The sequence below is a fragment of the Tauraco erythrolophus genome, chromosome 10 (genome assembly GCF_009769465.1).
Source record: "Tauraco erythrolophus isolate bTauEry1 chromosome 10, bTauEry1.pri, whole genome shotgun sequence".
Lineage (NCBI taxonomy): Eukaryota > Metazoa > Chordata > Aves > Musophagiformes > Musophagidae > Tauraco > Tauraco erythrolophus.
This window is the reverse complement of record NC_141474.1, coordinates 19112785-19136728: the sequence shown is the minus strand read 5'-3', so window position 1 is coordinate 19136728 and position 23944 is coordinate 19112785. Positions and strand designations below refer to the sequence as shown.

The 23944-nt window shown below is 37.9% G+C and overlaps 1 protein-coding gene across 6 annotated transcripts in view; it reads left to right on the top strand.

Annotated features, from left to right (window-relative positions):
• The window catches only part of SH3GLB1 (SH3 domain containing GRB2 like, endophilin B1), a 28596-nt gene extending 5279 nt beyond the window's left edge, over window positions 1-23317 (top strand). Inside the window, exons 3-11 of one of the 6 annotated variants that reach the window (XM_086617334.1) lie at window positions 2030-2158; window positions 3924-4057; window positions 4447-4539; window positions 6624-6662; window positions 8116-8139; window positions 15407-15496; window positions 16025-16125; window positions 21638-21869; window positions 22873-23317. In XM_086617334.1, coding sequence (XP_086473460.1) covers window positions 2030-2158; window positions 3924-4057; window positions 4447-4539; window positions 6624-6662; window positions 8116-8139; window positions 15407-15496; window positions 16025-16125; window positions 21638-21869; window positions 22873-22980 — 950 coding nt within the window. In that variant the 3' untranslated portion in view covers window positions 22981-23317. Of the gene's footprint in view, window positions 1-2029; window positions 2159-3923; window positions 4058-4446; window positions 4540-6623; window positions 6711-8115; window positions 8140-15406; window positions 15497-16024; window positions 16126-21637; window positions 21870-22872 lie in introns of all 6 variants that reach the window. The other 5 variants (XM_086617331.1, XM_086617333.1, XM_086617336.1 and 2 more) reach the window with 5 other exon arrangements.
• Window positions 23318-23944: the final 627 nt, after the last annotated feature.

Here is a 23944-nt window from a genome sequence, read left to right as displayed (position 1 = left end):
CAAATATGTTTTCATCACTAGTGAATAAAAGAACATGGGTAGAAGAAGTGTAGTTTTCTGGTGTTTATTTGTTTCTGGCATCTCTGCTATGAGTAGTAATGCTGAGGATATCAGTTTCAGACTTGTATCCTACAGTTATCTGTGCCATTCGTGGCAGTTGTACTAGAGTCGACAGCTATAGGAATTTTCTTAGTGTCCAGATCTAGTTCTCAAGTCAAGACCTGGTCTGTAGTCACTGTACAATCTACTATAAAAAAAAATAAATCTCCTTTTAGACTCACTTAAGTGATAACATTATAATATTGCTGATACTTCTGCACTGGAAACATAGATATTCTCCTTGTACTGACATACTGAGTTAGGATTTATTAGTACAGGTAAATCATATACTGATAGCGCTTCTCTCATGCCAAATAGATAGATTCTTTATAATGCCGACCTTTGAAGTATTATTTTGAAAGTCTGTTGCATTCTTTAGTTCCGTAAAAGTGATATTCAAAAAACCAAAACAAGACCAAAACTACTGTTCCTATGGGAAGGACGCAGTAGAACTTAGGGATTATTCCAGCTCAAACTTCTACTTTTGTCTAGGCCAGAGGAAATTTGTTCATTTAATTCAGTATCTGTAATATCTATTGACTTTTTCAGAAACTTGTAATTATAGAATGTTGAATCACTAGCTGAAGGCTGGTAGAACTGTGTGAGGAAGATGCAATAGAAGAATAATATGTGATAGTATCTCAGTTATGCTGACCAGTCAATTTTCTGATGGCTAAAAATACTCAGCATTAAGCAGTGGTCTTCGTCTGTGAATGTAACTTCAGCTGTTTGGCAGCCTAACTGGGACGACTATGACATGCTGTAGAGAGCTTCTTTTGGTTGTTGTTAATGGAGTCACTCTGTCAGGGGCAGAAAAAATGACTTTCGGTTTTAATTGCACCTTTAGGTCAGACCCATGTAATAGTCCGATAATTTTAGATTACTTCTCAGTTCTTTTGTCATTTAGTCAAAAATAAGTATTATGAATAAGGAAAAACAAATGAATTTGGATCATTTTTGGTTCACCCTTGGTGTCAGGGGATGGACTAGTACCTGTGGTTGTCTGTCAGGTTAATTTTTGTGACCTTCATGAGAGAGTAGTTATTTAAAGCAGTGCTGATGAAAGTTGTCTAATTAACAGTATTATTTTTGGTTGCATCACAGTGGCAGATTTGTTCATCAGAGAGCTTCTTTGTGGTTGTCTGTAGTATTGCAGGCTGAAATTAGTTCATGCTGACTGCGTGAAGTGAGCTAGTTTCGATTTCAAAACAATTGGTCAGAGAAAATGGGTGTTGTATCTGAGGAGTTCGCTATTGTAGTTAACAGTGTGTTTCTGTCTGTGAGGCTTTTTCATCTAAGAAGCTACTGTGGCTATTACGATGGATATTAATGATCATACAGTCACAAGTTTTTTTTGATAATTTTGTTGCTCAAACTAAGGAAAGAAGGGAATACAAAATGAAATGCTTTCTAGTATCTGTAGTGGTTTCTTTCGGAAAGGAAGAAAGGGGAGTGGGAAAGAGAGGATATAATTTCTGAGGCTACCAAACTTTTAGAATATCTTAATAGGGAACCTACAGTAGTTATTGAACTTAATTTCTACACTGCTAATTCTAGTGAACAATTTTTACTGTTTTTTCCTGGAGAATTTAAAAAAGACTCTTTGGTTTTGTTAAAGAAAAGTGTAGTATTATGCTCTCCAAGAGAAGACTTCTGGATAAAATTTTGAAAAACTGTATAAATCTGCTGACAGAAGGGAGAGGAAAAGTATGATTTTTCACTTTCACAGATGGCTCTAAGGAACACTTGAACACAGAATGACAAGCATGGAATACAAAGTTTCCAAGAACAGTATTTTATCTTTACACTCAACATTAAGTCAATGTTATGTCTGGATTTTGAAAGTGTTTTTTTCCTTTTTTTTTTTTTAATTTCTATTTCTAAGTTGTGTTTTGAATGGCAGTAATTATTTCAAATAAACATTTTTTAGATGCCAGAATAGAAGAATTTGTCTATGAGAAACTGGACCGCAAAGCACCAAGTCGCATGAATAATCCAGAGTTACTAGGCCAGTATATGATTGATGCTGGGAATGAATTTGGCCCAGGAACAGCCTATGGTAAGTAGAGGCAAAAAATATGTATTGTGTTGCAGAAATGAAGGGGGGAAAATGGACAGATCTAGTTTTTCTTAACAATATAAAATTATATTTCATGTGTCTTTCTAGGTGAAACAGTTCAATTACCTTTGTATCAGTTTGAGATGACTTGCTATATAACTTTGAGCATTAGAAGATCAATGATAAGGTTTCTATCCAAATTTAGAAATAGAACCTGCTGTTGGGATGATAACTGTATATCTGTCTTTGTGGATGGATAATTTTCTTACTGGAACAAATAATTCTTGAATTTAGTTTCCTCATTAAACAGAACACATTTGCACATCTGACAACATTAATGTATTTTATTTGTGGTGTAGAGAGAAAATATTATCCTAAATTAACTTCTTTAGTAAGAAGCCTCTCTAACTTCACAATATTCCTGCTGTTCTTAATATATAATATTTTGCTAAAGGTAGGAGTGTAGAACTAAACAGTGTTTAGTTAAATTAACTCTGGCAAATTTATATACCTACGACAGGAGGGTTGGAGGTGTTATATCCAATGTTTTTACACTGGCATTAATTATAAAGTCTAATTCTAGTGTTCTCTACAACTCTTAAAGCTGCTGGTAACAGATTTAGCTGTTAAATTAACTTCACCAACTGAAATGTATAGGTGTCTGTTGATATAATATAGCCTGCAATCAAAGTCTGATAGTTAGCTCTCTAATTGCTTTCTTCAAAATTGCAGTGGGAGGGAAAACTTTTGTTCTGGGAAGAATGAGTTCTTTATATCTGGAAATAATGGTGTTCCTTTTTAAAAGAAGGAAAGTGCACTTAAAAAAAAAAAAGTAAATGTTTTATAGAAGACTTACAGATACAAAATCAATAATGACAGGCTTTGTTCCTCTTACTTCCACATGGTTTTATGCTGTTACATGCAGAAGGCCTTCCTTCTGATCATCAGCCTCAGTCTTGCTTTTTAACGTCAAATAGAGTTGTACTTACAGGCACACTGTCGCTTAACTTGCAGAATTTTTAGAATTCAGATGAGTAGCATAAACTATTAGCATAAAGATAGATACTGTTAGCTTTCATGTGGTGTCAGAAAATATTTTACTTCTCTGAAAGCTTAGTGTCTTTTCTAACTCAGCTGTGTCAATTTGTTGGAACATAATGACTGTATTCTTGATATGCTAACTTCAGTTTCAATACCTAACTCGCAACCAAATTTCAAAGTATTGTCTAATTAATTTAAAAATGTGTATTTAGAAGTTTGGAGTAGATGAGGGTGGGGAAAAGTACATTATTTTCAGTTAGCTAAGTGAGCTTTTTCCTTGCTACTGACTAGTCTTGACTTAAATAAAAATGTGGTGTAAGGGAAGGAGATTGTTGGATTAAAACAGGTAGGTACCATATCCAATTCTAAAATAGGCGTTCACAATGGAGTTGCCATAGACAGTGCCACTTCTACAATGCTGTATCTCTTCTCATTGAATTTTGGTCTTAACCTGTGATTGTTATTAATAAAAAAGGTTTGGTTTTGTTTGTTGTGTGGGTTTGTTTGGTTTGGGTGGTTGTTTATTTTGGCGTGGGTGGGTGGTTTGTTTTTTGTTTGTTTGGTTGGATTTTATTTTTGTAGCTGATTCAGACTTCTTGTGCAAGCTCTTGTAATGGCATCGGATTATCTTTCAAACCGCTGGCCTAAACTTTCCTGCCTGTAGACCTGTTTTGTTGACCACCTGCCTGAGTGACTATGGAACTAACGTTTTTTTCCTTTGCAGGAAACGCACTTATTAAGTGTGGAGAAACACAAAAGCGAATTGGGACTGCGGACAGAGAACTAATTCAAACCTCTGCCATAAACTTTCTCACTCCCCTAAGAAATTTTATTGAAGGAGACTACAAAACTATAACTGTAAGTTGAATTTTACATTCTTTAATATTTCACACCAATTGAAACTGTAAATCTTCAAAATTAAGAAACAGATGATTGTGCATTATTGCTTTTCTCAAACTAATGTAGAAAAGCTCAGGTAGAATTTGTACCTTTGGTGTATTTGCCTTCCTTTTGAGCAGATAAAATCAAAATAATTCTGAAAACTTGCTCTTTGTAACTGTTGTTCTATTAAAAGTATGTGTCCTGAGCATAAAATGTGTGAGAATGATTAGGATCTAATTCTGCTTCTCTATTCAAATGAAGAACCTTTTTGCATGTGATACTTTGTTAAAAAATTTCCAGGTAGACAGACTTTTGCTTCTGAGTATGTGTACCTATTCTCACGAACTAACCTAACTCGCTTTCAGAAAGAACGTAAACTATTACAGAATAAAAGACTAGATTTGGATGCAGCAAAAACAAGATTGAAGAAGGCAAAAGTTGCAGAAGCTCGAGCTGCAGTAAGTAGATTTATTTATTTATTTTCTATTTTGTCCATAACTTTCCAAGTTACTGATATACATTTATAAACTTGACTGTTTGGTTATGTTTCCAGTCCTAGGTTCTTATCCTCATTATTTTTCTAGATAAGTTGTGAAAAATACCTCTGTGGAACACAAGAAAATGAAAGTGAATTGCTGATCAAGATGTTAGTCTTCTATTTTTAGACATTCCATCAAGTTGAATTTACTTGACCCAAGAAAATAATTCTGGCCTTGTTCCATGCTAGATGAGCCTATGCTGCCAAAAATGACTTGCTACAATCTGAGAAGGTGGTTGTAAATACAAATCATTGAAAGGTCAAGTGCTCTACAAGTGCTGAAGCATATGTATAATTACTTCCAACTGACGAACCTATATATACTTGACTTCTCTATATAAATAATATTTGTAGTTTACTCTTTCTATATTGTTTACTATTTCACACTGCCAAACAGGGCAGACTCTTAAACTGACTCTTAACCGTTCTTTTTTCCTCAAGAAATGCTTGTTCAAGGAGATTAAAATTACTATAAACGGAAAACTTTTGCTTTTTAAACTCTTAACATGCCTCTAACTGAGGGAATAAATAATTGAATGTATGCAATTTCAGCAGGGTGTGCTTATAGCATTTTCATAGCTGTCTTTTGATTGCATTCCTAAAAGTGCAGCAGTTAATGATAGATAGTGAAGTGATTTTTCCCATGAGGGTTAATGCAGTAGGGGTCATGCACACAGATGATGGAATACAGACAGATTAAATACACACAGATAGTGTACAGGATGAAGAGGCAGAAGTAGAACTGACAGATTTTGCAGGCTTTTTGGAATGGAGCACTAGCCTGAAAGAGCTTCGTAGATAAAGCACCTCGCATCTTTGGGATGGCTATCTTTCTAAAAATCAACATCGTCTCTACCTGACAGTTCTGCTTCTGTGTCTCAATCCTCCACATTGTGCACACTGTCTCTGTGTGTTTAAATTGTCTGTATTTTTTAAATCCATTTCCCCTTATGTTATGTAAGTCTTATGCAAAAAACTTCATCTACTTTCTTAATTTGTAAGACTAACAATGGAGAGCAGAGTTTTGGTCAGCTAGCAGTGGAATTTGGAAGCAATGGATAGAGAAGCAATGGATAGTAAACTGTTCCTTTAAGTCTCAAAAAAAAAAAAGTATTTTTGTTATTAACGTCCTTTGTGGTGTGGTAGCAGGTATATACCTTACTTTCTATAGCAATAGAAAAGGTATATACCTTACTTTTCTATAGCAATAGAAAGATTGTAAGGAAGTTGTTCCCCTTGAGCTTCGTATTAAAGGAAAGTCTCTATACTTGAGTTTTAGTTCCATCGCTAATGTATGAGTTCCATCTCATCCAGAGCTTGGTGCTTGGACAAAATTATTGCCAGTTGCTGCTGCTACTACTTGACCAGTCTTAAATATTTATATAGTAAGTAGTTCACAGTTTTATGCACAAATAGTTTGGTGCTCTTAAAGGCTTCTTGCTTCACTACTTTTCCTATACTTCCAATTTTAATTACGTTTTAATAGCAGTGTGCATGTTTAAGAAGTATTGGATTGTAGAATTCTCGGAGAAGTGAAAAAACTGCATCTGTACTTTATCCTCTGCAACACAGAAATGAGAACTAACCTGAATATAGGTGTGATGCAGGTGTTTCATCTTCTGCTGGCTCATTTATGAAGGAAGGTATCTGACAAACAGTGCTGAACTGATAGGTTAGCAAAGTGTATAGAGTTACAATGCAAACTTTTATGCTTTACTACTTTCTTTGACAGGATAAAAATGATAAATTGCATCTACATTTGATTATTTTGTTCCCTGTTATAAGAACACTTAATGTTTGGAGAAATTACATTCTCTAAGTTTACTGTACTACTGACATAGGTGAGATCAGTGTTTAAAGTAGAAATCTAAACAGTTTTATTTATCTGTATTCAGTTTACAGTCTTGCTTAGCTTAAACTTGCCATGCTTTGTGCCAATAACCTGTTCACCTGCTATATTCACAATGTTGTAACTTGCTTTTGTCTTTTATCTATACATTTAAGCAACTAAACACCTCTCAGCCTGAAGAGAATAACATTATGGTAAATGTCTCTTACGTGCTCAACTTGCTGCATGTAAAATGGCTAAAGGTTTGTTGGCCTCCTGTGTTCATTCATTTTCCTATCAAATGTTTCCTCTTGCTATCCAGCTCATTTTGTTCTTGTTTCAGATGTTTTCCATTCCAAACTGGATTGGTATAGTGTACTAAAAACACTTACGTCAGTACAGCATTAGATGTTTTTATCAGAATATTTCTGTTAATCTGAAGTATACGGTATTGTATTCTGATTTCTATGAGTTTATGAAAGTAAACTTAGGATGCAAAGGAGTTTTTTTTTTAATTACTTCTGAAATGAATTTCATCCATTGGAGGGAAAGGAATAATTTAATTTCCTTTTTTTTTTTTAGTATGAATAGGGGTGAATTATGTGAAATAGCCAGTAATATGTAAAAATTATTCCCTTCAAGCAATGTTTTACAAGTAACTGAAACTGAATAATGTCACGGAAATTAATGGGTTAACTTAGAGTACAGTATATCCTAAATTTGTTGCAAGGACTCATTAGTGCAGCTGGTTTTAGCACCATAATTGTGAAAGTGGGAAAGAAAGAGATTAATTATGTACAACATAGTCTGTGCTGTTCAGCCTGTCCTGGTTTGGGTCTTGGATCTGCACAGCATAGTGAGTCTCATCTCAATTAGTGTTCAAGATTTCTCAGTTGTGAAAAGATAGAAGAGCGGATGAATTTGTTTGTTACAACTTTCTTCTGCAACCTTTGTGCACGTTTCTTCCTACCAAAGTCCTGACTGTGTCATCTTTGTACAACTGCAGAAGGTGGTTGAAGGAGAACTGCATTGCAAGAGGAAGTTGGAACAGCAAGCTGAAGTAATTAACTTGTAAATTCCTTGAGGTTCTATGATTTTGCTGTACTACTTGCTGCTACTTTAATACTCTGTTTGAGATATTTTTAATATTTTTAATTAAATTTACATTTCAGTAAAAATCCTTGTGAAATAGGAAACCAGTAATGGAATTAGCAAGAGAAATCATTCATTTGTCTCAGTCTTACTTAACATAGTGTTAAAATGAGAATAGCTTTCTGTAGTTTTCCAATATTTATTTGAGGTAACTTACATTCTTCCATAAGATAATTTAGTGTCTGATTCATGTTACTTTCTTCAGAAGTTACGTCTTATGTTGTAATAGCTTGTTTTAAATAGATTCTTGTTAACATGTAAGTTCTATAAGTCATACACTCTTCAGTATCTAACTTACTTCACAGATTTAATGCTATCCATGCTTATTGTAGTTTCATTGTGTTTGAAGGGCGTTGGGCAACTTACTTATAGCACTCCTCAAATCCCTGCGAAGTTCTGAGGACAGGAAGGTAGTTAAAAGCCAAAGTAGGGTTGCACCCTGTATTAAAGTACCACCAATGTCTAAGTTTGTATGTTTGTGTTTTTTCCCCCCCCCCCACTCTTAATGCTGACTAGATATGGGCTGAGGAAGTGACGAAAGTAAGTAAACAACTTAGAAGTTGCGGAATTCTGGAACCATAACTTGTGCTGATCTAATGTAATAAAGGATATTGCATGTTGTTGATTTCAGTCTAATGCTGGCAGCCCACTGTATTACATCAGAAAACACCAATTCCCTCTAGGACCTTTCAGACTCCAGTGGTAGAACAATGCCTGAGGCTTGTTTTATAGTAAGCTGTTTCTGGCTGTCACTTAGTACCATATGATTCTCATGTGACAAGATACAATAGAAAAAGAACTACAGGACTTATCTCTCAAAATCTGGTATGTCATCCTGTTGAAAACCTCTTAAGAATGAGCTTATTTGAAAATGTTCAGAAAGGTTGGGGTCTAGTAATCTAAACTCTCCTAAAAAACTCTGATCTTCAACTTTTACCCAGAACATGGGACAGCAACTAAAATTTTGGAGTGCATGCAAGAATCTCAGGGAGAACCCTGTTTTGGAGGTGGTTTTTGTTTTTTTTTTTTTTGTTCCCACCTTTCTCCCCAGTGTCACTAGAGAATGCTATGCTTGTTTTAAGCAACTGAATTTAGGAGGTAGACATCTGAAAACTGCACCTGGGCTGAAGTATGGTTCATAAATATAGTATTAGCCTTGGGATGGGGGCTGCAGCCTTCTCTTGTCCTTGCACAGGGACAAACCCAGTGAAGCTGATGGAATGTTAGGCAATAGCTGCTCTGGTGCCATGAGGAGAGTTAGGTCAACTTTGTTTTGGGAATAGTAAAGTAACAATTTGGAAGCAGCAATCTGTTTCCTGGAGTACTTGGTACTGTTTTGGGAAAAAGATGGCAGGGTAGCAGTATTGCTGCAATGGAAACTAATCTTGAAGCTGTAAGACAATGATGAGTAAAACTATTTGCTTTTCAGAGATGATGACAAGCAACTTTTTTTTAACACCACACAGCCGTTTGCTCACTCTCATCCCTCCTCAGTGGGATAGGGGAGAGAATTGGAAAATATAAAATTCATAGGTTGAGATAAAGAGAGTGTAATAGGACATAAAAGGAAGGGAAAATAATAAAAGAATATACAGAACAAGTGGTGCATAATGCAATTGCTTGCCACCTGCCAACCGATGCCCAGCCAGTTCTCAAGTAATGGCCCCCCAGCTAACTTTCCTCCTGTTTATATACTGAGCATGACATCATACAGTATGGAATACCCCTTTGGCCAGTTTGGATCAGCTGTCCTGGCTATGCTCCCTCCCAGCTCCTTGTGCACCTCATCACTAGCAGGATCTGGGAAGCTGAAAAGACCTTGATTTAGTATACAACTAAAATATCAGTGTGTTATCAACATTATTCTTATATTAAATTCGAAACACAACACTATACCAGCTACTAGGGAGGAAATTAACTCTATCCCAGCTGAAACCAGGACGGTGTCCACCCTTTTTCTGTACCATCTGCATCATGACCAGGTCCTACACTTTCCAATACATTCCAATTAGTCACCACTGTTTTTTCCTGTCTCTTGATATATACACACAAATACAATTCCCTTAGTCTATAAGCCATCCGTCTAAAATGTCTGTTGAGTTCATTTAGTCCAGGACTTTGGGCTCCATCTGTTATAACAGTCTTTCAGGGCAGGAGAGAGGGTGTGTAGTGTTGGATTGTTGCATGCTGAAGCCAGTTCTGATTCCATCAGCACTGCGCTTTGCTTGGTTTCATCAAAACTCATTCTTCATTCATCTGGATGATTTTTACTGTAGTACCATTGATATGGCATATACCAACTATAGTAGCGATGACATAGAGTGGCAAGGTTATATAGCAATTTACATCATACAGTTTAATTCATTGGCTATAGTCACCCAAAATCAAATCCCTTTGAGGTACATATCAGAATTACCCCATCCTTCCATGTTACCCACCAAGTGCACCGAGGTCCTTGAGCAAAAACAATACTGTGGATGGGTTTGCCTTTGCCTGAGGCAAGAGTAACTTGGACTGTCTTCCCTGACATATTCTTCATGTGTATTATGAGGGCTTTATCCCCTTCTACAGTACATGGTAGTTTTGGGCAGGGCCAGCTCAATTGACAGATCCCCTAGTGTTAACTAGCCAGGTGGCTTTTGCTAAATGTGTATCCTAATGTATGAATGTCCCAGCAGCCACTGCTCTTAGTGTAGTCTTTAAGAGTCCATTGTACTCTCTGATGTTCCCAGAGGCTGATGTGCAATAGGGGATGTGATATACTCACTCAATGCCCAGATTTTTGGTCCAGGTGTATATGAAGTTGCTTTGGAAATGAGTCCTGTTGTCTGACTCAGTTCTTTCTGGAGTGTCATGTCACTGTAAGACTTGTTTTTCAAAGCCCAGGACAGTGTTCTGGGCGGGGGCATGAGGCACAGGATAGGTTTCAGCCATCTAACGGTTGCTCCCACCATTGTAAGTACATGGTGCTTGCCTTGGCAGGTTTGTGGGAGTGGCTTATAATCAATCTGCCAGGCCTCCCCCTATTTGTGTTTCAGCCATCGTCCTCCATACCACATGGGTTTTAACTGCTTGGCTTGCTTGATTGCAGCGCATGTTTCACATTCATGGATAACCTGTGCAATAGGTCAAATCCACTCGTCGATCACAAGCTCACCTGTATGTTGCATCTTTTCCTTGATGTTTTGAGGTGTCGTGGGCCCATGATCTCATGAGACCCCCCACCTGGAATACTGTGTTCAGCTCTGGAGTCCCCAACACAAGAAGGACATGGAGCTATTGGAACGAGTCCAGAGGAGGGCCACGAAGATGATCCGAGGGCTGGAACACCTCTTCTATGAAGACAGGCTGAGGGAGTTGGGGCTGTTCAGCCTGGAGAAGAGAAGGCTCTGGGGTGATCTTATTGCAGCCTTCCAGTACTTAAAGGGGGCCTACAGGAAAGCTGGAGAGGGACTTTTACAAGGGCATGTAGTGATAGGACAAGGGGCAATGGCTTTAAATTGAAAGAGGGGAGATTTAGATTAGATATAAGGAAGAAATTTTTCACTCAGAGGGTGGTGAGGTACTGGAACAGGTTGCCTAGAGAAGTTGTAGATGCCCCATCCCTGGAAGTGTTCAAGGCCAGGTTGGATGAGGCTTTGGGCAACCTAGTGTAGTGGAGGGTTTCCCTGCCCATGGCAGGGAGGTTGGAACTAGAAGATCTTTAAGGTCCCTTCCAACCCAAACCATTCTATGTTTCTGTGAATCTGTGATTGTTGCTAGTCCAGATCCGCCAGAGCCACTTAAATTGTAGCAGCTTGATCCACCTGCTGATTGTTTTGATGTTCGGTGGCCCATCTCTTAGGTATGTGAGCATCATATGTTGTACTTTTACAACCAGGTTCTCTACCTGGGCAGCAATATCTTGCCACAATGTGCAGCTCTGTGCTGCCAGTTGCTCTGCCTCCACTGCTGTAACCATTCCCACAGAGCATTTGCCACTATCCATGAGTCAGTATAGAGATAGTGCACTGGCCACTTTTCTCAGACAGCAACATCTAAAGCTAGCTGGATGGTCTTCACTTCTGCAAATGGGCTTGATTCGCCTTCTCATTTGGCAGTTTCTGTGACTCGTCGTATAGGACTCTGTACAGCTGCCTTCCATTTCATATGCTTTCCCACAACACCACCACAGGACCCATCAGTGAACAGGGCATATTGCTTCTCACTTTCTGGCAGTTTATTAAACAACGGAGCCTCTTCAGCACACATCACCTCTCTTCTGGTGATATTCTGAAATCTTTGCCTTCTGGCGAGTCCATGATCAATTCTAGGATTCCTGGGCAACTGGGGTTTCCTATTCGAGCCCGTTGTGTGATCAGTGTGACCCACTTACTCCAAGCAGCATCAGTTGCATGATGCGTAGAGGGGCGTTCCCTGTGAACATCCAGCCCAGCACCTGCAGTTGGGGTGCCAGGAGGTGCTGTGCTTCAGTACCAAACACTTGCCAAGCAGCTCGAACTCCTTCATATGCTGCCAATATCTCTTTTTCAGTTGGAGTGCAGCCGGCCTTGGATCCTTTGTATCCCCGACTCCAAAACCTGAGGGGTTGACCTCGAGTCTCCCCTGGTACTTTCTGCCAAAGGTTCCAGGTAGGGCCATTCTCCCCAGCTGTGGTGTACAGCACGTTTTTTACATCTTGTCCTGCCTGGACTGGACCAAGGGCTACTGCATTTCCTGTTTAATTTGTTGAAAGGCTTGCTGTTGCTCAGGGCAGCATTTAAAATTGTTCTTCTTCCAGGTTGCTTGATGGAGAGAGCTTACTATCAGGCTGTAATTTGGAATATGCATTCTCCAAAACCCCTCAACACCTAAGAAAGCTTGTATTTCCTTTTTGCTAGTTGGTGCAGACATAGCTGTTATTTTGTTGATTGCATCCTTTGGGATCTGACGACATCCATCTTGCCATTTTATTCCTAAAAACTGGATCTCCAGTGTGGGTTCCTTGATGTTACTTTGGCAAAATGATCTTTCAGAACGATTTGGACTATTTTCTTCCCTTTCTGCTTTGTTGACCCAGATGATGATATCATTAATGTATTGCAGGTGTTGTGGAGCTTCACCCTGTTCCAGTGCAGTCTGGATCAGTCTGTGGAAAAGGGTAGGGCTGTGTTTCCAGCCCTGGGCAGTCAATTCGAGGTGTACTGGACACCCCTTCAAGTGAAAGCAAACTGTGGTCTGCACTCTGCCACCAAGGGATTGAGAAAAACACATTAGCAGTATCAATTGTGGCATACCATGTGGCTGCCTTTAACTCCAGTTCGTATTGAAGTTCTAGCATGTCTGGCATGGCAGCACTTAGCAGTGGTGTGACTTCATTCAGGCCACGATAACCTTCTGTCAATCTCCACGCTCCTTTGGACTTTCACACTGGCCGTATGTGACTGTTAAAGGGTGAGCAAGTCTTGCCAATCACTCCTTGGCTCTCCAGTTGGCGAATCAGCTTGTGAATGGGAATTCTCAGTCTCAGCTGGTGCAATGATTGTGCATTACCCCTTAGCTACAGGATTGCACAGTATTTCTCAGAGGTCATATATTCAATTTGGGGAGATAATGAACTTCTGAATATTCTTATTCAGAAACTATGTTCATATTCTGAACTTGGAGAGCAAGTACTGTTTTGAGGGATCTTCATGGGAAGTGAGGCCTTCTAATTGTTCTAAAAAGCAAAATATGACTGTAACTGGAGGTCAATGGAAAGTTTAGACTTGTATTTTGAGCTCTTCATTCTGTTCAGAAACAAAGGTGATCAGGCCATAAACTTCCCAGATTGAAAGTCAGCTGTTTTTCACCTTTACCATAAGGCGTAGAATAGATACACTGTCCTGCCACTGTTCACCTAGCAATACTGACAGTAGGGATGGGCAAAACAGATTAAACACGTCATCATATAATTCAGTTGATGTAAATCTTTACAAACCCAATACATCAGGCTTTTGTAAAGCAATGTATTTAAAGTCACTCTGTACGGGCTAAGTTAATACATGTTACCACATTAGTCGCTTTGTCTTTTCTTACAGAAAGTAGTTATTTTCTAAAGTGTTGTTGAAACAAATAGAATTATTCTGATGGATATTTTCCTTTCTTATAAGTTCCTATTCTCATGTATTTACTTACCTGGCAGGAAGAAAGAAACACATTAGCAACTGCTGACTTCAGAGAAACAAGAGACTAGACTCTTTGTCTCCAGATAAATGATTTACCTATGATTTTGCTGGATTTTTTTTAGAGGAAATTAGGATGTTGGTAATACAGAAGGGAATTCTTTTCTTCCCCTCTTGGCTATCAGATTTGCTTTTTTCTTCTGTTTGATCTTAGATTTCTCTCAGGGACTTCCAGGTGGATTTTAATGATATTAATACAGATTTAATAGGAAAATTCCAAGCAAAGATTCTTGCCTCAACAAACTTTGAAAACTTAATTAGTTTGTAACTTGATACATACACTACTATCTCAGTTTTAAGTAAGAAACACACAGTACTGTATAGCTGCTTCCTCACTGTTTAATTAATGTGTAAGCCTCCCCAGCTGCGGTGACTTCACGTAAAAAACATCTCTTGGGTAACTGCATCATTCTTCTCTGCTCATTTCTGAGATTAAGATCCTTCCATGTGACTTTTTGTATTGATTAGTATTAGCAGAATGCAAGAGCAGAATGTTTGCAAACACATAAAATCCTTTTGAAACTAATGTTTTATCGGTATCACCTCACAAAGTTTCCTGAAAATGTATTTCCTTACTCCGTTTTGTTGAGAACAGTAACTGCTGCATCTTGGACTTAATGCAGGTTTTTGCCTTTGGGTTTCTTTTTAGAAACAAGGTACTAAATGCATATAAGCATTGAGTCAAGGTAATCCAGATTCCAGGCTGAGGACATTCTGTCTTGGAACAGTAAATCTTAGATATTACAACACATATTTATATGTATTTGTGTGTTTTGAATAGTGTCTTTTTTTTTCTTCACCAAAAAGACTCTATTCAGTTGTGCTAGATGGAATTCCTTTAAAACTGTTGACTCCTATAACATTGTTAAGTTATTTAAAAATTACTGATAATGATATGTAACAAGAAATAAATTTGAATTTGAATTCTTTAGATATGAAACAAATAATTTTAATAGAAATTTTACTCTAATTGAAATTAGAACATTTTCTATAGTTCAGATTTATTTATTTTTAGAGACTCCTCAATTACAAGCTCCAGAAATAGTTGTAGTAGCTTGGTGGCCAATGTGAAACATTAATTTATGAAATATCCTGTTAAAACTTACCATCAGAGATTTATGTACAGCTGATTGCCATGCAGTTACCTGACAAACATAATGTGAGGTTTACCCTAATTTACTTGGTCAGAGCCCTGTTAACTTGAAGTATGGAAGAAAATTACATCGTCCTTGGCTTCCACTGCAACGCTGGCAAAAACCCTGGTGCAGACACTGTTACGCCAATGAATGCTTGGTTTGTTACTGGGAGAGGTGGGGTGATACTGCTGGCAGAAAAATGGCTTGCTTTTGCATACGTGGACTCTATGTGGTAGGTGTCTGATGATAAAGCTGTTTGTTTTGTGTACAGCACCTCAACGTTTCTGAACTCAAAATGCAATTACTCTTTTTGCCTAGTGAAGATCTGCAAAGAAAAAAGCACGTTTCAAACACCAAGCTTGTGATTAATGCGTTTGTATGAATAGCTCTGAATAAATGGAATTGTTGCAGTTGGGAGGTGTAAGAGAGTGCATTGTACAAATTCCTCATGCGCATCCTTACTTTTAGTCTGAACAGGAAGTACGAATTACTCAGAGTGAATTTGACCGTCAAGCAGAGATCACCAGACTTCTGCTGGAAGGGATCAGCAGCACACATGTGAGTACCCAAAAGGTGCAGAGGTGGAAAGTCAAAATCAGGGCACTTTCTAAAATTAACTACAGTAAAATACTTGGGAACTTTGGGCTAAGAGGTTCCACTTCAGTGTATTAAGGCATCAAACCGTGTTTTTTTATTTTTTTAATTCTAGTTTAATATCCACTGAATTTTAGTCTGCTGTTAACCTTGAGAATGCAGGAACTTTCATTTTTACCCTTTAAACTCAGGTTCCCATTCATCAGATCAACTGAACATTGAAACCATGAAAACGTGCTAAAATATTTATTCTGTTGTGGAATCAATGTAGGTAAATGGCATGATGCTTGTACTGCACCTGTTCTTTGTGCTCAAATATGTTATTTTTTGTGACATTTTATCCCAGTTAAATGATAAATCAGGGCACTGTGCCTATGTGGCATAAATCCTATGTGCCAATATTGGCATTAGCACCTTACTCGGAGACCAGTCTTTCTAATGCAGCATAGTACTTCTACAGACTAAAATCTTGAATTCTTTGCTGTGTTATAGGCACATCATCTTCGCTGTCTAAATGATTTTGTTGAAGCTCAGATGACCTATTATGCACAATGTTACCAATATATGCTGGATCTGCAGAAACAACTTGGAAGGTAGTAACACTGTAAAAACTTCAGAAAGAAACCGTTTTTTCTAAGTGCTTATGATTAGTAGGAAAACTCACACTGATATAACAGGGGTGGACACACAGGCATGCTGGACTGAAAGGGAATATATCTCTTCTCAGGTAATTAATATGTAATTAGCCTAATGCAACTACTTCCCTAAGCCTACACACAGCACTGATGCCTTTTGAGGATTGATTTACTTAGATTTTGTAGTTGAGGAAGGTAAGCCTATGGTAACCTCATTTAATAGCACAAAAAGGAATTTCTAGAGATTTACTTGTAAGCATTCGATTGTCTTACGCTTCATGCTACAAAACCGCTATGCAATGCGGGAAAAATTTTTGTACTGCCTCTAAGTTCCTGTTACCTCTTAATTTGCTGCAGGGCAGTACTTGATTTTCAGTGAAACTGTGTTCTCCACTGTTAAGAGATTTGCCACCATAGATATTGTATCTAGGGAGAAGTGTGCTTCATAATATCTATAATCAGTGATCCAAAGCATTCACAGTGGAATAAGGAAGTTTGTCTACTTTTACTGTTTCATGCGTTTAGCGTTTTTAAAGTAAGAGAAGAAACTGACTGATGTTAGTTTGTGCTCATAATCCTTTTAAGTGATTGGTGATGATGTAAAGAGATCTACATACTTAATTTTCGTAAAGTTTCCCAGTTGTAATTCTTCTTCACAAATCAGCCTTTCTTAGGGTTATACCAGACTGTGTTATTTAGGTGAGCATTTGCACCGAAGGATTGTCTGTACTTCGAAGTTTACTGTAGTGTCTGTTCTAAATAACTGTTTCTATAATCTCTGTTTATGTTTTTCATGACAAGGAAGTAAAAACAAAAGTGTGCTTGAGTCTTTTCCTGACTTGCAACTTCCTGTGATGTTTGGTTTCCTTTCCTCAGTTGTTTGAATGGGTAGTTTAAAGACTTTTTTTAGAAGTCTTTGGAACTGTGATTTTAAAAACAGCTACATCTTTAAAGTTACATTCCACTGAAAGAAGAATTCAACTAGAAAATTTGGTAGCACATAAATACAAATTGTAGAGTTGAAAGCTTGAAAATAAACATTTGCTGGACTAAGGACAAGTGCCTCTTAAATTAGAAATTAGGTGAAGTATATTTACACAACTATTTGAGGGGGTGTTTTTAAAATCTGTGCTCTTGACCTATTATATTTACCAAACAGAAAGCTTTAACCTTAATACCCTTAGCCTAAGGAAGAACATATTCCTCTTAAAATCTCTGTCTTTAGGATGTATAGCATGTCCAGAACAGCTGGTTTTGTTTAAAATTTGTATAAACTGCTAACACGTATAAAAAAGTATATTTGAAGAAAATACTGTCTTTAGGAAAACAGAAGGATGTATCTTTTTGTGGCTGTGATCTGCTTAGTATTTTTGATAAAATTGCTCAACTGCTAGAAGGCCAAAAGCATGTAAGCTTTGCAAAATCCTAAATGCCCCAAACAGCCCAATGAAGTTTCTCTGCCTATATGGATTAAAATAGTAATAGTGTTAAATCTTGAATGTGTTTTTAACTTGTGCAAGGAAGTCCCGCTGAACTATAGCAGAAAGCACTGGGACAGGGTCTCAAGTTGTGCTCCTTGCTTTGGAAATGTTCCTCAGTTTATAGGCATATGGTGCACAGCACTTGCACTAAACAAACAGATGAACAGGATATGTGTAGTGTTCTTCCTGTGTTATGCGTAGGCAAATATAGTGCCGAATAAATAGCTGAGGCAGCTCAGCTAGATTTTGGTTGTATTTGCCAGCACTCTGTTGGTTAACAAGGGGTATATAGTGCTGAGTTACACATGTTCTTTTCACACATCTAGGAATGACATTGTGCCATATTCTCATATGAAAGCCAAGAGCTGTAAGGGACTTATTTTTGTTTTAAGGTCATTGATGAACCAAAGGTGTTTGGCCTCTAAATGAGATAGTTTGTTGCTTGAAACAGAAACCTGGATGTCAGAGAAGATGCGTATTATGTGTTTTACCTGGGTTAGAATGTAGGGCATAAACAATAACCTGATTCACATTGAGATTATTCAAGAGGAGGGCCACGAAGATGATAAGAGGGCTGGAGCACCTTTCCTATGAGGACAGGCTGAAAGAGTTGGGGCTGTTCAGCCTGGAGAAGAGGAGGCTCCGGGGTGACCTTATAGCGGTCTTCCAGTACCTCAAGGGGGCCTACAAGAAAGATGGGGGGAGGCTGTTCAGGAGGGCCTGTTGTGATAGGACAAGGGGTAATGGTTTTAAAATAGAGGGAGGTAGATTCAGATTGGATATTAGGAAAAAATTTTTTACCATGAGAGTTGTAGAACACTGGAACAGGTTGCCCAGAGAGGTGGTGGATGCTCCATTCCTGGAGACGTTCAAGGCCAGGTTGGACGAGGCCCTGAGCAACCTGATCTAGTTGGAGATATCCCTGTTCCTTGCAGGGGGGTTGGACTAGATGACCTTTGAAGGTCCCTTCCAGCCCTAACCATTCTATGATTCTATGATTCTAAGTTCCAAAGCTGAGCACTGATCTTTTCTGGTGTACTCTCCAGACTCAGCTGTAGGGAAGATGGAGGGAAAACCTGTGCTCAGTTCTCTTTATATAAATAGACGTGGCTTTATGGATGTTTCTCTTCAAGGCAGCACCAGCTGCTTATCCTTCTACTGCCTCCCCCTCTTGTGGGGCTGCTTAAATAATCAAATCTCCCAGGTTAAAGGTAATCTCTCTTGGATTTTTTTTAGTTCCTCAGAATGAACTAAACAAATCTATTTCAAATATCCCAGTACTCTGGCTGCTTTTTTTCTTGCTGATAACTACATTTGCTCTTAATTTTCTCAGCTTCCCTGACAGCCAAGCCTAAGTTTTGGCATCATTATGTTTTCAAATTATCCATTACTAGTCCCGTATTCTACCAGCTGTGAATCTCCTGCTACTCAAGTGTTCAGAAAAATTCCCAGACAACCTCTGTATAGCTGAAGCTTTCCAGTAACATGTCTACATGTGGCTTTGCAAAAAAAGGGAGACTTAATGCTTTACTGATTGACAGAGTGGTTATAAAGCTTTGGCTTTCTTTTCCACTAGCTGTACAAACCAGTGACCCTTTGAACTGAGCAGAATAATGTTCAAGTAATTGCTGTGTTAACAGAGAACAGGTTTAGCAGTACACTAAACAGTAATTTAGCAATATTGAGAAACAGCTGATTGTCATTTAAAGTTAAATCCCTCTGTTTGAATGCCAGCTAATCAGGTAACAAATACGTCATGAGGCATAGCTGAGTTATTCCTACAAAAAGGTGAGGTCCAGCTTTTCCTCTCCTTGTTCTGCTCATTTGATTTGCTCAGCAAACATGGTGAACTGGTTTGAAAAGCTAATCTGGCAAATGAAAAAAAAAAATATTTTTTTTTTGTGGAGCTGCAGTCTCCTTCATGAGTTGAACTAGGTCTTTATGATCAACTGAGGTCAAAGTAAGCCAGAGGGAGAAGTGGGACTTCCTCCTTTTGACAGTAGTAAAGTGTTAACTAAACTCACAATAGTCTTCTGAAAGTCTACCTGATTTTTATATGCAATTCAGTCTAACTGTAAAGGCATTAGTTTTGTCCTTCCCTGTATATTCCTGCTGTTTCCCTTCAGTCTGATATAACAATTGCATGACTGCAAGGTGAGCATGTTTAACAAGCTGTTCTGATGGAAAGTTAGCAATCTTCGTGATGATTTTTGTTAGATCGGATTGTTGAGTCAATTCAAAAGCAACCGATTGCTAGATCTGACTCGAATGACAGAGAATGAACATGTGTGCAAAAAAGGGTTAGAGGAGTGGGTCCACCCTGTTTGGTGGCGGTGTATATTTTGCAGATTAAGTCTAGTGTGAAACTGTAAACTTGTGTGCAGTGCTGCTGCAGCTGATACAGATTTGACCTACCTTAATTCTACCTATGTTCATGGCCACATGATCCAAAAATTAGTCACTATATTGATAGATTTAGTTTGCCTGCATCAGCTCCCTAAACCAGCTCGTCTTATGATTATATGAGCACCAATAATGCTGCAGACATAGGTGTGGGAATATACTGATCTTTATTTGTACAGTTAAAGTTGCCACTGAACTCCATCTTCAAGAACTTAACTGGGGAGCATAGGTGGGAAGGGACGAGATGAAGACTGTGTTTTCTGACAGGTTCATACCCACAATACAAATAGATCTTCATTATGTCAAAAGAGTAGGCTAAAAAAGGATGGTGGTAGTATGTTCACATCCCAGATCTTAATGAAAAAGCATCTAGGCAGAAGGACTGATGAGGAAAGTTACATGTGGGAATTGACTGTCTAGTTGATGTGTAGACTGGTCAAAAGAATGGAAGGAAATGCAGCTACAGTTCCATGTCATCCTGACTCAATCTAATTCCTACCTGCTGACCCTTTTTCACTGCAACAGCTCTGCCACTTTTCAAAACCTTCATTGACCTGCTTTTAAGGTAGAATCAGCTGAGTGTTGGAGCAAAGTAAGGCAGCAAAGGGACAAGGAATGGCTACGTCAACTGCTAAATAAATAAGTTTAACCTGTCATGGAACTTCATCCCAGGATGTAGGGCAGAGTGACCTGAGAGAGTCTTGGAGCTCATTGTTGCCCCCCATGCTGTTCTGTCCTCGCTGCTCCAAAATCTCTTGCTGCTTTGCTCTGCTTTCTGTTTCTTCTACTTTTCAGCCAGTTATTCTGTCCTTTCCCTTGTATCTGCTCTGGCTCTCATCACAGTTTTTTGTGATTCACCTCATTAACTTAGTAAAAGATTATACACATTTTTTTTTACTTTTTTTTTTCAGACAGGTTAGTGAGTTGAATTGACTTCATGAAAGGGTCTGGCAAGCACTACAACTGGCACAGAACAGGCAGCAGCCTGACCTAGAAAGGAGGGGCTTAAGTTGATATAAGTTCATCTTTAATGTAACAAGTATTTTTGTTTTATACCGTGCAGTTAGCTGAATCAATGAACTGATTTAGATTACAAAAAATAGTTGTAGGTTTTTTGTTCTTTCAGACTGAGGCTGTGTTTTTAACCTGCATTATATTTCTCTGATCTGGTTCACCAGCACAATCTTTTGTGTAGCCACATAATTGCGGAATGAGCAAGAGGAGGTGGAGGCTACTTTTACTGGCAGAGCTGTCAAAAGAAAAGTTTGTTAAAATACAGTTTGAATTAGGTCTGATCAACATTGCTTTCCTGTTGCTTTTTTTTTTTTTTGGAAGAGGTAGTTATCAAGTTTTTTTTAAGATGGCAGTATTTCTTTTGAAGTGTATTGACTTGATTTATTCTACAGGTCAGGAACAAGTGTATTTAGGTTTATACAAATAATCAGTACTATTCTGTTACTTCTATCTACTGGTGCTTATTTTGCAGTTGATAAAAGCAAGAATGCTAGTTTAGGCATGGAAGCATATGTAACTCCCCATGTAGATTGATTCACTCAGAAGTATTTTCGTTTTGTTTTCTCCCACAGCTTTCCATCTACTTTCCTCTCTAACAATAATCAGTCTTCCTCAACTTCTATGCAGAGTGTTTCTACTCCCTCAGTTTTGGCCTCAGCCTCTGCTTCATTGCCTTCAGTAAGCAATTCAATAATTACTTCAGGCATCAGTGAACTGAAGTCATCAAGTGGCAGCAGGAAAGCTAGAGTTCTCTATGATTATGATGCTGCAAACAGCAGTGAGTTATCACTACTTGCAGATGAGGTAAGAGTTTTCTATTTACCTTGGTCGTTTCAAAGTGAAATCAGAATAATACTTGTCACTAGCCAGTTAAGATGTGCTACATCAAGAAATCTGTGTACTCGATTTTTTTTAATTAAACTTCAATAGTACTGTTAGAGCATTGTCCTGTACTTATATACCCTAATATTATATAGTGAGAGTTAACGTTTGTTACAGCAGCTTAGCTTACAAGAACATTTGCTAGACAATCAAGATGCAATTCTGACGTCTACTTTATACCACACCTTTAGCACTGTTATCAATACAATTAGTCCTTCAAACATCACGTATTGCAGTTTGGGAAGAAGGTAAAAATACAGCTACTTCTTGTTTTGATGGTGGTGGTTGTGCTGCGTTTATTCCTGTTCCAATTCAATTGTACTCTTAAGTCAGAGAGTCTATGCAAAGCAGGTGGAGATACACAATGAAAGCAGGGTGCTGGAACAGAGTTGCACCTGGTAACGTGACTGTAGCTTAACCCTGAAGAAGAGCATCCACAAAAGTTGTCAGAATTTTTGGTTTTTAAATGTACATTACTGGAATAGTTCTATTTGGATGTTTTTCTTATCTAGACAGTGACTTAGAAGCTGTGGCCTTAGATTTTCTGTTAAGATGTAGCACATCAACACCATCTGTCTTTCTATCATGCACTTCAAGATCCAATGAACTTTCTTTTAGATTGCTTGCTGAAGTTGGTGGCCATATACAAGATCTATAGTTAAAAAATAATAGAAAAGAAACAATAATGAATAGAATTTCATCAGAAAAAAAAGGACTTTAAAATATGCTACTTTATCTACTCCTTTTTCATGGACTGGTGAAATAATCTTTGAGCACTAGATTGTATTCCATGGATGCTCGTATTAAATGCTTTGTTTAGCTTGGTTAATCTCAATTCTGAGAACCTTTGAAATGACATAAAGGTAGACTGTAACTTTTTTCCAGGCAAGGAAAGGTTATAATAATGTGTTTGTGTTTTTTTTAGGTGATAACAGTGTACAGTATCCCTGGCATGGATTCAGACTGGCTGATGGGTGAAAGGGGAAATCAGAAAGGCAAAGTGCCTATTACTTATTTAGAACTGCTAAACTAAATGATTGGCCTGGATAAAGACTGTCAATTATGGTGACACCATATTTATATACAATTAACGTTATGTAAGCAGGTTTAAGTGTCTTCCATGTTATTGTCTTGAGGGACAATACCAGCCATTACAAACTGGCTTTTCTGCCAGCATGGTTGCATGGTAAATACTCTATTCAAACTTAATGTGTTTAAAGCTTTTACTTCATGTGCCAAGAACATGTTTCCTACAGATTTGTTTCTACTGAAGTTTTCACTAATACAAGCTTCTACTTTTGAGTAATCTAGATTGAAAGCAGGAGGTACTGTTTTCTACTGAAATTTTTCATTAATGGCAAAGCTTTTCTTCACATAAAATAAACTTATTGTGAACTGATGCAGGTGTAATGAACGTTATTTGAATAACCAAAACCAAACGTGAAACATAAACCTCGAAGAAGTCCATATGGTTCTCTTCCCAACACTTGTGGAGTTCAAATGTGTTGAGACGTGTATGGCTATCTGTTGAGTAACTTGTGCGTTTAATCACAATTTAATTTCGAAAAATTGAAATGGTTATTTTCTCTCTGTTGAAAATTTAAGGCAAATTGCTAATATGTTTTGATTTTGAACTACATGTAGGTGGATTGACACAAGCTAGTGACATATGATCTGACTTGGTTTTAGTCTTCCCTTGTATTTTTTTCCCTTTAATTGCTTTCCAGAAAAGAGGCTAATTCAGTTTGATTAGTAATTATTGATTCTTTCAGCTGCGAATCAGCCTTTATGTTAAATTAAGCACTGCATTTTGCTAACTAAACATGCTCTGTCTCTCTGCATTTAAGTAGTTCTATAGATGAGCAGAAATTTGTACATTTGTTTTCCAAAATGCAAGCATAATTAGCCCACAAACAACACTGTGTTATTTCAGCTCTGGGATTGGAGCTAGCATCTCTGGATCTCATATACAGTATGCGAATTAATATGCTGACATA